The sequence below is a fragment of the Caretta caretta genome, chromosome 4 (genome assembly GCF_965140235.1).
Source record: "Caretta caretta isolate rCarCar2 chromosome 4, rCarCar1.hap1, whole genome shotgun sequence".
Lineage (NCBI taxonomy): Eukaryota > Metazoa > Chordata > Testudines > Cheloniidae > Caretta > Caretta caretta.
The window spans coordinates 64,983,836-64,998,148 of NC_134209.1; the positions used below are offsets into that span (position 1 = coordinate 64,983,836).

The 14,313-nt window shown below is 40.1% G+C and overlaps 1 protein-coding gene across 8 annotated transcripts in view; it reads right to left on the reverse strand.

Moving 5' to 3' along the window:
- Positions 1-14,313, reverse strand: part of ANAPC10 (anaphase promoting complex subunit 10) — a 207,544-nt gene that overhangs the window by 170,765 nt on the left and 22,466 nt on the right. Inside the window, exon 5 of one of the 8 annotated variants that reach the window (XM_048846991.2) lies at positions 12,112-12,372. The exons of the other annotated variants lie outside the window; for them this stretch is intronic. Coding sequence (XP_048702948.1) covers positions 12,364-12,372 — 9 coding nt within the window. The 3' untranslated portion in view covers positions 12,112-12,363. Of the gene's footprint in view, positions 1-12,111; positions 12,373-14,313 lie in introns of those variants that run through there. 8 annotated transcript variants of the gene reach the window in all.

Genomic DNA, 14,313 nt, shown 5'->3' on the forward strand with positions numbered 1-14,313 from the left:
GTCACCAGACCTTGAGGTTGTAGGGGAACCAGAACCTCCTCTTAGAAGTGGATTTAGAGGGAGATTTTTCCAACCCTCACGGTGAGACTGACACAAGGAGTCCATGGCTCTGCCTTTGCCTACTCCTGTATCTGAAGTTGTAGTGCTAGGAGCACGTTCCTGAATGCCTCTGCCTGCTGGATGGGGGGTGGGGGAGAGGGAGTCTGCCAAACCCAGATCCAACTTGGGCCTGATAGAGCACTCAATGAAATGTTTCCTAAGCCATAACTCCCATGCTTGATGGGTTCAGGGTGGGAAGAGGTGACAAGTACTGCACTTTAGTGCAGATACGAGCTTCTCCAAGGCAGTAGAGACACCTCTTGTGGTCATCGCTGATCAGGAAGGAATGAGGGCAGGAGAAAGTTCTTGATGCCTGGAATTCGGGGCATAATTGGAATCCTACAACGGGAAGGGTATGCGTAGGGAGCAGATTTCTCCTGAAATCTAAGAATTTTTATATACAAGATTTACATTTTATAATATTTAGAGGTTGGCTCTAGGGGGATGACTGGAGGGGTGACTGTGGACACTGAAGGGTTCTGTCTCAGACCATGTGGAGGTAAGAAGGAAATTGAGAGAGAGTCAGTCTGCGCTGATCTTTATGCCCTCAGGTCAATGCACAAGAAGGGAAAAAGCACAGGCATGGACCAGTGGACATTACTAGCAAGAATTTTCTTGTCTCAGGTGCCTGGAAAACGTGCATACCGCAGAGGAATATAGACAGAGATCAGCACTTGAAGAACTCTGGAGTTTCATTCCTACTGTATCTCACTGGCTATGTGGCAGTCTGCTACATAAACTGTAACAAAGATGGTCTCCCAAGTCCCTGCAGTCTCAAATATTAAACAAAGAAATTAGCCTCATTTGGTTCCACAATTTATACATTTGATTACTTGATTTTCTTGGACCCAGCTCACTGACAGCAAAGGGGAATAAGCCACAGCCGCTGGTGCTGAAGTGTACAATACAGGTTGACAGAGTCCCAGATAAATTAGTATTATCTGCCAATATGCATTTGCTGTGTCCATTTTCACCATCTCCTGAATTGATAGAAAATAGATGATAGTCTGCTCTATAGTTTTACAATGCAGCCACCAGCCAGAGGACATAGGCTTCCCAAAGCATACTTTAGGGGTTGATTCCACCCTTTCTTAGCTGGCTTCATGCCATGATAAAGTCACTGCCTTTGATTTACACCAATGTGAGAAAAAGAATTAGATCCTTTTTTCTTCTTGCTTTGTTTCCTTCAAGTTTCCCATTATACATGTCTGAAAATTAAGTGCTCCATTCTGCAAATTTCCAGAGAGGCCATCGGTATAGTGGAAGGTCCAAACTTCTTAACGTGAAGGCTTAAGCCCTTTTGGGGAAATTCCCTCCTTCCCTCCCCACAAAAGCCTCAGCTGCAGAAGACTGTGGAGCAACATGAAGGGGAGGAGATCTCATGGACATAAGCTCCTAGAACAGTTGCCTATTCTGGATTTTAACTCTCTCTCCTTGTGAAGCCATGTAGTCTGTAAAAGTTACTACAGCTCCCATGATGTCTTGAGAGGTGTGAGAGATGAAAGGAAAAAGACTAAGCTCTCAGTTCCAGACAATATTTTTATTAAAAGTATCTTACCCCACATACAGGTCTCAGCTACCCAACTTATCTCTAGAAAGTGATAGCTGGAGATAATTCCTGGATCAATCACCACCTCACCAACCTCCTTTCCACCATTTGAGGGCTCTCTTCTTGGAAATGGGGAGGGAAAGAGGAACTTACTCTTCCTACCCATCACTATTTCTGGGAAAACTTAGTCTATAAGCCACTTGCCCCTCATTTTCGGAGCCATGATTGCAAGTCTAAGGGGCATTTAAAGCAGGTAAGCAAAGTAAATGCTGACTCGGTCCTGGGAACGTGGCAGTCTTCTGTAGCCGTATGTTGCTGGTTTGGGCATTATACAGTTGCTGTAAATATTGAGTACTTGTGGCACCTTAGAGACTAACAAATTTATTTGAGCATAAGCTTTCGTGAACTACAGCCCACTTCATCGGAGCCGTAGCTCACGAAAGCTTATACTCAAATAAATTTGTTAGTCTCTAAGGTGCCACAAGTACTCCTTTTCTTTTTGCAGATACAGACTAACACGGCTGCTACTCTGAAACCTATAAATATTGAATTACCCAACCATCCCCACTTGGATTCTGCAGCTGTATAGCTCAGGGAACAAGTGGGGTCAGCAGTCACAGAGGGAGCTTGGGCTAGATAAAGCCTAAAGTATAGTGAATAATGCAGAAGTGTAACAAGACATTGAATGTGAATAGAATTCATGGCCAGCTGAAGTACTATTGAAACCCAGCTGATTAGAAAATAAGAAATACTATGTCTTTTCAGACAAATAAGTTATGTATTGTCTACATGAGAATGTTGAACTAGTATTTACACGGATACAATGAAACTTACACAAAAGGATGTGTAGATACTATTTTGATTTAGTTTAAGTTGATGAAGAACATGTTTAATCAAAATAAGCCACTTTTACATTGGAATAAGTGTGTCCACACAGCCTTTTACATCAGTATTATATTGGTTTAAAAGCTAACTCAATAAGGTGCAACTTTCTCACATAGCCAAACCCCTATAGAAAAAAAAAATCTATTAAAACCAAAGTGTCTAATAAAAAATGTCAAGACCTTACAAATAAACAGTCAATTTATAAAAACATTACTAATAAAGACCAATTTAACAGTTATTACTCTACAATTAGTGGGATGTTGCATAGGAAAATCCCCCCAGTGCGGTTAAGGTATACAGATGAATCCAAGTGAGCATAGGTAAATACCAGCAACAATGAAATTAACTGGACTTATTTAGTCTAGCACTCAAACAACAAGGTAGCAGCTAATTTATAATACAAAATAACTGTTTGGTGGTTTGTGGAATGAAATAATGTAATGCCTCCATTATACTTGCAAATAAATTATTAAATTTTAAACATGCTTGATAGCAAGGTTCACCTTGCTTAGTTTTTAACAATCCTCAAATTAATAGCCTGCTTACTTTAGGAACACTTTGTCAGGCAATGGACAATTTTGGGTAGTAACCAATATCCAGATACCCATCTCCAAGAGCTGAAGATAGGAGGGTAGTGTCCCACTACAGTATGAAAGTATTTTCCCTACCAGCCCTGCTATAAGCACACTTAATTCTAGACAATTTCACTTGCAGCAGGTACACAAGGGAAAACATTTACATTTACAACTTGCAAAAGACACAAAAACTACCAGCAGAACAGTGCTACCTTTCATTTCCAGGTGCCAGCCTGAAAGGAGAAACAATAGAAGGGGAGAAAGAAGGAAGAGAATATGAATGCAGTGTTGTCTAGGGATTGGAGCACGGGGCCTCATGTCTTGACTCAGTATGTGACCTTGAACAAGCGACTCAACCTATTTGCAAACAATTTAGCCCATCTTTAAAATGGCTACAATACACTCACTCTGCATAATTCAAAGGAGTATTGAGAGCTACTACACTATACAATCAAAATTTGCATTTGACTGCCCATTGAGCTAACAAGCAACTGTTTTTTGTTTGTTTTAGGAGATTACAAGTGTGTTTCATAAAGCTAATAGTGTTGATGTAATATACTTCTGTAAGGCATTTGGCATCACACCACATGATATATTGATTAAGAAAGCAGAACAATACAAAAATAATATGGCACAGATTAAACACTGGTTAACTGAGCAGTCTCAAAATGTAATTGCGAATGGGGAATTAGATCTCACGGAGATTAGAGAAGCTACAAAAAGAGAAAACCCAATAGTAATGGGGGATTTCAACTATCCCCACATTTACTGGGAACATGGCACCACAGGCGAGATGCGGAGATAAAATTTCTAGACACCATTAATGACTGCTTCTAGGAGCAGCTAGTCCTGGAACCCACAAGGGGAGATGCAATTCTTGATTTAGTCCTAAGTGGCTCACAGCATCTGATCCAAGAGGTGAATATAACTGACTCGCTTGTAATAGCAACCATAACATAAATAAATTTAACATCTTTGTAGTGGAGAAAATACCAAAGAAACTCACCACAGTAGCATTTAACTTCAAAATGGGGAGCTACACAAATATGAGGAGACTAGTTAAACAGAAGTTAAAACGAACAGTCACAAGAATGAAATGCCTGCAACCAGCACAATATAAGCTTAAATTAAATGTATAACCCAAATTAAAAAAAGCAATAGGAGAACAAAAAACATGGACACATGGCTAAACAGAATAAAATATGGTTAGAGACAAGCTGACACTTTTTAAAAATTGGAAGACAAATCCTACTGAGTAAAATAGAAAGGAGCATAAATTCTGGCAAGTCTAATGTAAAGGTATAATTAGGCAGGTCAAAAAAGAATTTGAAGAATGACTTGCAAAAGACACTAAAACTACCAGCAAATTGCTTTCTGTCAGAAATACATCAGAAACAGGAAGCCTGCCAAACAATTAAGTGGAGCCACTGAACAATCGAGGTTCTAAAGAAGCACTCAAGGAAGACAAGGCCATTGCAGAGAAGCTAACTTAATTTTTAAGTGACAAATCTGAGGAACTGTCTCAGACAGAGGTATTGATAGAGGAGGTTTTGGAACAAACTGATAGATTAAACTATAAGTCACCAGGACCAGATGGGATTCACCCAAGTGTCCTGAAGGAACTTGTCAAGGTTCCTTCCCCACTCTGAACTCTAGGGTACAGATGTGGGGACCTGCATGAAAGATCCCCGAAGCTTATTCTTACCAGCTTAGGTTAAAAACTTCCCCAAAGTACAAACTTTGCCTTGTCCTCGAACAGTATGCTGCCACCACCAAGCATTTTAAACAAAGAACAGGGAAAGAGCCCACTTGGAGACGTCTTCCCCCAAAATATCCCCCACAAGCCCTACACCCCCTTTCCTGGGGAAGACTTGATAATAATCCTTACCAATTGGTACAGATGAACACAGACCCAAACCCTTGGATCTTAAGAACAATGAAAAATCAATCAGGATCTTAAAAGAAGAATTTTAATTAAAGAAGAGGTAAAAGAATCACCTCTGTAAAATCAGGATGGTAAGTACCTTACAGGGTAATCAGATTCAAAACACAGAGAATCCCTCTAGGCAAAACCATAAGTTACAAAAAGACACAAAAACAGGAATACACTTTCCCTCCAGCACAGCTTATTTTACAAGCCATTAAACAAAAGAAAATCTAACACATTTTCTAGCTAGATTACTTACTAACTTTACAGGAGTTGTAAGGCTTGCATTCCTGATCTGTTCCCAGCAAAACCATCACACAGACAGACAAAACCCTTTGTGTCCCCACCTCCAGATTTGAAAGTATCTTGTCCCCTCGTTGGTCATTTTGGGTCAGGTGCCAGTGAGGTTACCTTAGCTTCTTAACCCTTTACAGGTGAAAGAGTTTTGCCTCTGGTCAGGAGGATTTTATAGCACTGTATACAGAAAGATGGTTATATTTCCTTTATATATATATTTCCTTCCCTTTATATTTATGACAGAACTCAAATGTGAAATTGCAGAACTACTAACATATCGCTTAAATCAGCTTCTGTATCAGATGCCTGGCAGATAGCTAATATGATGCTGATTTTTAAAAAAGGCTCTAGAGGTGATTCTGGGAATCACAGGCCAGTGAGCCTAACTTCAGTACCAGGCAAATTGGCTGAAACTATATAAAGAACAGAATTCTCACACACATACATGAACCTGATATGCTGAGTCAACACAGCTTTTGTAAAGGAAAATAATGCCTCACCAATTAGAATTCTTTGAGGGGGTCAACAAACATGTGGACAAAAGTGTTGCAGTTCAGCAAAACAGAATCCAACATGAAGCTGCAGAACTGGAATTAATTTGAAAACTGGATACCATCAGATTAGGCCTGAATAGAGACTGGGAGTGGTTGGGTCATTACAAAACCTAAACTTAATTTCTCCAATACTAATTTCTCCCTACTGTTACTCACGCCTTCTTGTCAATTGTCTGTAATGGGCCACTCTCTTCCCACTTCAAAAGTTATTTTCCTCCCTTGGTATCAGTAGTGTAGCTAGGGGGGAGCAGGGTAGCGGCCACTCCCCCACTGAGCACAAGTGGCATCTTGTCAATGTCTTGGCGCCTTTTAAAATTTTCCCCTGTTGAGGGAACAGGGGGAGCGATCCAAAAAAAAAAAAAAAAGGCACCACCTGCTGCAGTGCTTTTACTCACCCAGCGGTGCTCCGGGTCTTCGGTGGCACCTCGGCGGCAGGACCTTCAGTGCTGCCGAAGACATCGGAGCGAGCGAGCGAGGGCCTGCCGCCGGAGAGCCACTGTGTGAATAAAAGCGCCGCAGCAGGTGGTCTCTTATGCAGGAGGTCAGACTAGGTTATCACAATGCTCCCTTCTGGCCTTATACTTAGGGCTCTTTGTTTTCAGTTTTTATTTTATTTAACTTTTCCGGGGAATTTACTAGTGTTTATTACCACAAGAACAAAAAACAAACAGATTTTCATTTTCTTCCCATTTTAGTGTGTCAAATCTTTAAACTTATCTGCTAAAAGCTTGAAATGTGTACACGGTGGGTGTGAGATTCATCAGTACATTCAGATACGCACGCACTTAGAGCTTGCGTGCGTGCCTCTTTGTTCATTTTGTGCAGCTTCTAGACTAATACATAGCCTTACTTCAACAGGCAGCTTTGCACATACACACAGACTAATGTATTATTGTAAAACATGTACCTCATGCAATGTATTGTATTTTCCTAATAAAACAAATTTCATATATATTTGAAAGATACAAAAGTAGGGTAAAAAAAGTCAGAAAAAAATGAATACTACTTTTTGTAAAACCTGGGAAACTTTCAGTAAAAACTGGTTTAAACTGAAAACAAAGGGGTTTACTTCTAATACTCTATGAATCAATGTGTACAGCTCTACATTACCATTATGAAAAAGTTAGGGAAAAAATGTACTGTGTTCTTGCTCTTCATGGATCCAGTCCTGTAGTAGTTATACAGATAAAACTTTAATTAAAGTCAGTGGGTGTTATAGCTACATAAGGGCTGGAGGATTTGATCCCCTGGATGCTGCTACTCCTCAGCCTAAAAAACCCAATATATTATCATGTTTCCATATTGACTTAAGAAAACCTTTGAGAAAACAAACCCAACTCTAAATTTAGGAACAGGAGTCCAATATCCTGTCTCCAGCAGTGGCCAGCAGCTGACGTTTCAGAGGAACAAAGAAATTTGTTCATAGTGCAGATACAGACAGGTATTGGAGTACCCATGTACTTCTGTAATCATTACGGATGGCTGGTCAGAGCTCAGGACAGAGTCATGAGACCTAGATTCTAATTCTGACTTCCACTAGCTCACTGGGTAACCTTCAACCATTCACTCCCCCACCTCCCATGCCTCAATTTCTTCATCAGTAAAAAGTGAGAATGTGTCCACAAAATGCTTTGAGATACATGGATGAAAAACTAATAAGTATTCGAGACTCCACTCCTAGCTGGATGTATCCAACATTTTTTGTGAAGACTACCATAGTAGGAATTGGAATTATGGCTATGATGAGCTGGAGCAGGCTCACAGCAACCTTTGTTAAAATTCCTCCATCAAATTGAAGTGTTGGGGGGTTTTCCCTGGCTCTAATAAAGCATGTTCTTCATCTAGATATTGCTAATCATCCATGCCATCGATATCTTCATGAGACCCAGAGGAAGGGGAAAAAAAAAAAAAGATGTTTCTAAAAATCAAGCCTTTCTTCTATTTGGAAATGTACAAAACCGAACTAAGTATGATGTACCTTGATTCAGTTTCATTGTGGGGGAGGGGAAGATCATCTCAGGCTCTCATACAAAATCTTAATGCACATACTCCAATTGAAACCATAGAACTTGAGCACAGCTACTCTATCAGTATATCTGATCTATTTTACAGGAATAGAGTACCAACATTTACAGCATGCATGCTTGAATGTACAGAATCTTGTTGCCAAGTGGTATTGCCTTCGTTCTTGGTTAGGAGAAAGCATTTCTGTTGAAAATGGGAACATATTCATTCCCCAGTTCCTCACCCCTCCTGGCACGTACACAGAGCCCTGGTAACAAGGATTTTATTGCAGATTAAAAGGAAACATTTTCATGGGAGCTGCTTGTTAAACATTGGCAGCATATCAATAAGTCAATATTGATATATCAGTGTTTAAATGCTTTATTGATGTTCACATTTGTAGATCTTTGCTAACTGTTCCCAAGGCAAATTCAGAATTCCCCATGACATAAAAATTTCAATATATCTGTGGGATTTGACCCCAAGTAATAAGGACAAATTTTGAAAGATGTTTCAACTTGGCCTCTGTACATGCACGTGCTTGAGTCACCAGTAGATGCAGTTTTTGAGCATTACTGCTAGCGTACAAAGCGGTGGAGTTTACATATGCAAATTCAAAACTTGTATACTCAAGTGGTCAAAAGCTGCATCCACACAAACAAGGGGCACAATTCAAAACCTAGACCATAATGACCATTACTTGAAATTGTTCACCAGCTTTCCAGAAGGCTTCTTATTTCTAACATATTAAAGCTATAAAAGCAGCCCCACAAATAGCTATATGCAAAAAAGAGCCACGTCCAAAGTCACTTGCACAACTGCACCTTGAAAATGTATCCCTATTACTTGGTATACTACCCATCTCCACTGAACCAATACAGAGAGTTACACTGACTATTCCTGCAGCCTTACAATTCAAGTTTGAACAGCTTTAAATTACCTGCTAGCACTTTTAGAACTATGCAATATTTCTACTGATTCCTTTAATTTTTTTTTTTAGAAGAGGAAGGCTGTGCTTCGTATTGACATAGTAAATTAATATAGGACATGAGAAATTTAAATTAAAATATAACTTTTATACAAATTGTGTAATGGCTTATTAACTCCATTCGTATTTAGCAGAGGACAAGATGTTTAGCTAAGTCTATAGTATCCAATAAGTGAACAAAGTGCATCTGTCTCATCCATAACCATATAGCAAGTTACATATGCTGATTTGTTCACAAGATGAAAAATAAAGTGTCTGGATCTTATTTAAGGCTTCTGTTTGGTTTCAGGAAGACAGGCAGAATGACTGATGAAGTTCTGATACCACCTTGGGAATTAGCTTTAGGTGAGGCCATAGCATCACTGTGTCTCTGTTGAGGGCTCAGCCATAAATGCTGGAAGTTCACTCACATTTCCGGCCAATGCAACAACAACTAGACAGACAATATTCAGAGTGAAGTGATGTAAAGAGCATTCTGAGAGAGGTTCAAATGGAATCTCCATGAGTTTCATAAGGACTATACAGAAATCTCAGACAGGAGTAGGTTCTCTGACCTGTGGGAAGTGTGTATAGTCCTTTCAGAAACATCAATAAACATAGGATGAGAAAAGACAAAGTATGACTGTGCAGGCAGTCAGCAGGCTGAATTCACCACAAGATAAAAAAGGGCAGTCTTTGTTCAACCCTATTAAAGTGCAATAAGTTGTCAAGGATCGGCGGTATCAAGGTCTAGACTGGGTACAGAACGTTTTGGGCTGCCCGTATCAAGAACCTCTTCCATTTAAAAGACTAACTCCTTCTGGTATATTTTGTTTGTTTGTTCTGTATCAGGATTTCCTGGACCCGTAGGGAGCAGTCTCTGTCCGTGGTACTCAGCTAACCAACAGCCATGCCATTAGCTTCAGCAACTTTGGTCTGGATGAATTATCTGTCCATAATGCTGTCAGATCAGAACTGGGTGGTCTGGAAGCTAGATCAGAGGCTGACTGGACATAAGGAGATCTGTGAGCCAAAACTGCCTTGGCCAGTACAGAGCTCCAAGAACTATGGTGGCTTTGTCCCTCTTGATCTTGGAAATTACCCTGGGAATCAGCAGAAAGGCATAAAGCAGGCCTCTGTTCCATTGCAGGAGGAAGGTGTCTAACAACGATCTTGAACTCAGGCTTCCTCTGAAACAATAATTCTGACATTTGGCATCTGTACAGCACTCCACCAGCAGCGGTGTGTAATGTAGGTGTAGCGGCACACCACAGCAAAAATCAGGCTGCATCTATCGTGTGGTGCGTAGCTATACATGTTAGCGAAAGGCTCTGGCATTTCCCCACTGACTGGGGAAAGGCTGACTTTCCCCACTGCCTCCCCCCTACTGGAGTCTTTTCCTGCTGCTTTCCCCACGCCGGAGCCTTTTCTTATAGAGGGGGAAAGCTCCAGCAGCAGGAAGCTAGCAGAGCCTTTCCCTGGGGTTGGGAAAGGTTCTGCGGCAGGGAAGACTAGACTGACCTGAGCCAGAGTTGAAAGGAGCACAGGTGAACTCTGGCAAGCAAGGCCAAATACCAACATGCTGACACGTGGCCTAACACTGCAAGACATGTCCATATCTTTGTAGCCCATTTTGAAACTAAATGGAGTAGGAGTGCTTCTAACAACTGGAACCTGTCCTTGGGCGGACATGCTTTTTCTGATCTGGAGTGGAACACAGCTTTTATGAACTCTATTCTCCGTGATGGGGTGACGGATGATTTTTCATAGGTCACTGGGAGACTCAGCCCCGTAAACAGAAATGGGGCACATTCCAGGTTTGTTGCTGTCCTCCACTGGATTCTGCCTCTGATCAGCCAGTTGTAGGGGTGGACACGAATGCCTTGCCTTCTCAGGTTTGCCACTATCACAACTAGACATTTTGCAATAAATTCTCAGTGCTGCGGAGGATCTGAATGGCAGTACCTTGTAGTGGTAATGGTTTGGTCTCATGGTGAATCTCAGGTATTTCCTGTGGGACAGGTGGACAGCTATTTGGAAATGCACGCCCCGCAAATTGAGAGTCATGAACCAATCTTTGGCCTGAAGAGATGGAATGATGGAGGCAAGTATTACCACCCTAAATCTGGGGTGAAGTCCAGTTTCTTGGGATCTTTGTCTTTAGTATGCCTTTTGTTGATTGACTTTTCCTGCACTGCTGCAATCACCAAGGCATATGTAAGGCAAGGAATAACCCTTTCCACATTTTAATAGGACATAGATTCATTGCTTTAAGCAGATAAATTTGCTGGTCTTGTGCTGCCGAGACAAGAAAGCAGTTCTTGAGATATTTGTGATGGCAGCATACTCAACCTCCTAGTGAGGAAATTCCTCACATTTCTCTCCAGCCATCTCCTCTGACCAATGGAGCACAAGTAACATGGACAGGTTTCAGAAGCAGTCAAGTATAGCTTTCCTCCATTACAGAGAGGATTGCAATGTCTTGGAGTACATACAGAGCAGCTCTACTCCAAGAAGTGATTCTGTTAAAATGGTATTGCATATTTCTATCTGTGGTTTCCAGATCAAACTGTGCTGCAACTACTGTTAGAAGATGCTTTTCAAATTGCCAGTGCCACAGGCTTAACCTGGAATCTGAGAGACAAGCTACATAAAGGAGAAATCTGTGACACTGGAGGGAGGGAGCGCTTTGTCATGTGTTACCACTGAAAATAAAGTCTAAAGGCCTAATTATGCCCTCAGTTACATCCATGCAACCCCACCTGTTTTCAGCTCATTTGCACAGGTGTAACCAATTGGAGCTTAACAATACTGTTGATGTACAAGAAACAAAAAATTCCATCTTACTAACTCTTAGCTGGAATGGCTCTGCAGTGTTATCAGATGTAAAAGATTAAAATTAGTCACTAAAGGAAGCAGATAGGACTGACAAATTGGGGGAAGATCTTCTGACGAAGTTGTAATTTTTACATACTCACCTTTCAAAGTAGAATCATACCTTTGAAAATCACTTGCAAATATTTTATGATTTAAAAGACTAAAGGTGGACTTGGAATGTGATAAACAGTTTACAACATTTTTTCTATAAGTGTTTTACCCTTTTGGAGAGTAGTGGTGACATAGTCCTCAGAAGAAAGGAATGTGGGGGGGCGGGGCGGGGCAGAGGACATTTAATCTTTAGGACTCTAAAAAGGTGCACCTGGGACTCAGAATATCCACCTAGGGTAGGGAAGTGCTTAGTTAATTAAAAAAAATGAGGCTAACAATGTTTTATTCTTTTGAAAACTCTGACTGTTGTCAGTAGAAAGAAAACACATGAAAGCATCATAGGATTTTCATTAAACTCCATGAACTGGGCAAGCATCCATGGAAAAATATAAAAAAATTTAGTTGGATTTTCCACACAGTTAATCAATCCTGAAACCAACGGAATCGTTGTATAATGAAGTGGCTTTGCTTTAAAGATCTTGTAATAGTTCACACTGCTTTAACCACTTGCCTCCGAGTCAGAGAAGCTGAAGATCACAAAAAACAAAACTCAGTTTCATTGCTGATGAAGAGTTTAAAAAAAAAAAAGTAAAACCATTTTGAGAAAAAATTACAGATACCTAACAATTCCTAAAAACTTTAAATATCAAAAATAAAATTATAAACTGTAGTGCTTGATGACAATACTTCACATGCACAGCCCAAGAAATTAGCTATTCATCTTATACAGCATAAAGTATTGCACTTCATTAATTAGCAACTGGAAGGCTACATGTTCTTCCCAGATTTGCAGTAAAGAAATCTATGAACACCTAGCATGCATAAGAATTATTGGTCTCATGTGAGATAATATCTTTAATATTAGTGAATAGCTACTAAAACACCTCTTAATATAAGAAGGAAAGACAAAAGCTGTTTCGTGTGTAATTACTTTTTTCTCTACAACATTAAAAAAAAGGAAAGTTTTTATATGAAAAATATACAAAGGGAAAGGTGGAAAAAATACTCCAGGCTAGCCCGAGAAACAGCTGATGACAACAATCCAGTACATAATTAACAGCACTTGTGTTTAAGACAGTAAAAATATATGTCTCAAATTGTCTATGAAGTACTAATATACACAGACAATAACCTCAAAAGTGGAGTTTACTGCTTTGCAGGAAAAAATTCATATTACTTAGGTTGTATGTAGAACATTATATTAAAACATACCATTATAAAAAGATAATTACTGGAAGAATGGATTTTGGGGTATGAATCCATGATAGTAATTACGGACAACAGTGACATCTAGTGGATGCTTTGGAAATTAAACTAAAATTACAAACATAAAAATTCAGCTCCCACTTTGATATATTTCCAGATTTCAGAGTAGCAGCTGTCTTAGTCTGTATCCGCAAAAAGAAAAGGAGTACTTGTGGCACCTTAGAGACTAACAAATTTATTTGAGCATAAGGTTTCGTGAGCTACAGCTCACTTCATAGGATGCATGTAGTGGAAAATACAGTGGGGAGATTTTATATACACAGAGAACATGAAACAATGGGCGTTACCATACACACTGTAACGAGAGTGATCAGGTAAGGTCCTGCTGGTAATAGTGCAGAGAAAAAACAAAATAAAAACCTTCTGCAGTGATAATCAAGGTGGGCCATTTCCAGCAGTTGACAAGAACATGTGAGGAACGGGTGAGGGTGGGGGGGTTTGAATAGTTTTACTTTGTGTAATGACATCCACTCCCCGCCTTTATTCAAGCCTAATGTAATGGTGTCCAGTTTGAAAATTACTTCCAATCCAACAGTCTCTCGTTGGAGTCTGTTTTTGAAGTTTTTTTGTTGAAGAATTGCCACTTTTAGGTCTGTAATCGAGTGACCAGAGAGATTGAAGCAAGGACTCGCCTGTCTCCCAAGATCTGAGAGAGTGATGGGTCGAAAGCTTATGCTCAAATACATTTGTTAGTCTCTAAGGTGCCACAAGTACTCCTTTTCACTTTGATATAGTATATAGCACTCAAGCTGCTGGGACACAAATGTATGAAAAAGATCCAAAAAGAGCGGCAGAGGAAGTGAACTTTAAAATTATGTGGGATTTATTTCTTTAAAAAAAAAAACAGGAGTAAAGTTTATCTAACCTCACTTCAGGATTCAACATTCAGGATGGAAATATGGTACCTTAGGATTTGTTAATAAACAGAGATAACCACATGGTTACATGGGATGGATGTAAATGTGGTGCCAGCATGACAGATGCACTACAGTTAAAAGCTATTCTGGAGCAACAAGAATATCACTTATCTCCCCTCTCTGTTTCTGCACCCTAAATTTTTAAGTGTTATTTCTTTTTAAACCATTTAGGATTTCCCACCCCACCGCAGCAGCTACCGCAATGCAGGACAGCTGAGGTCTCCCACTATATCAACTAGCGGCTGTGGATGAGGCATTTTAATTAGCTAGTTAAAGTGAAATCGA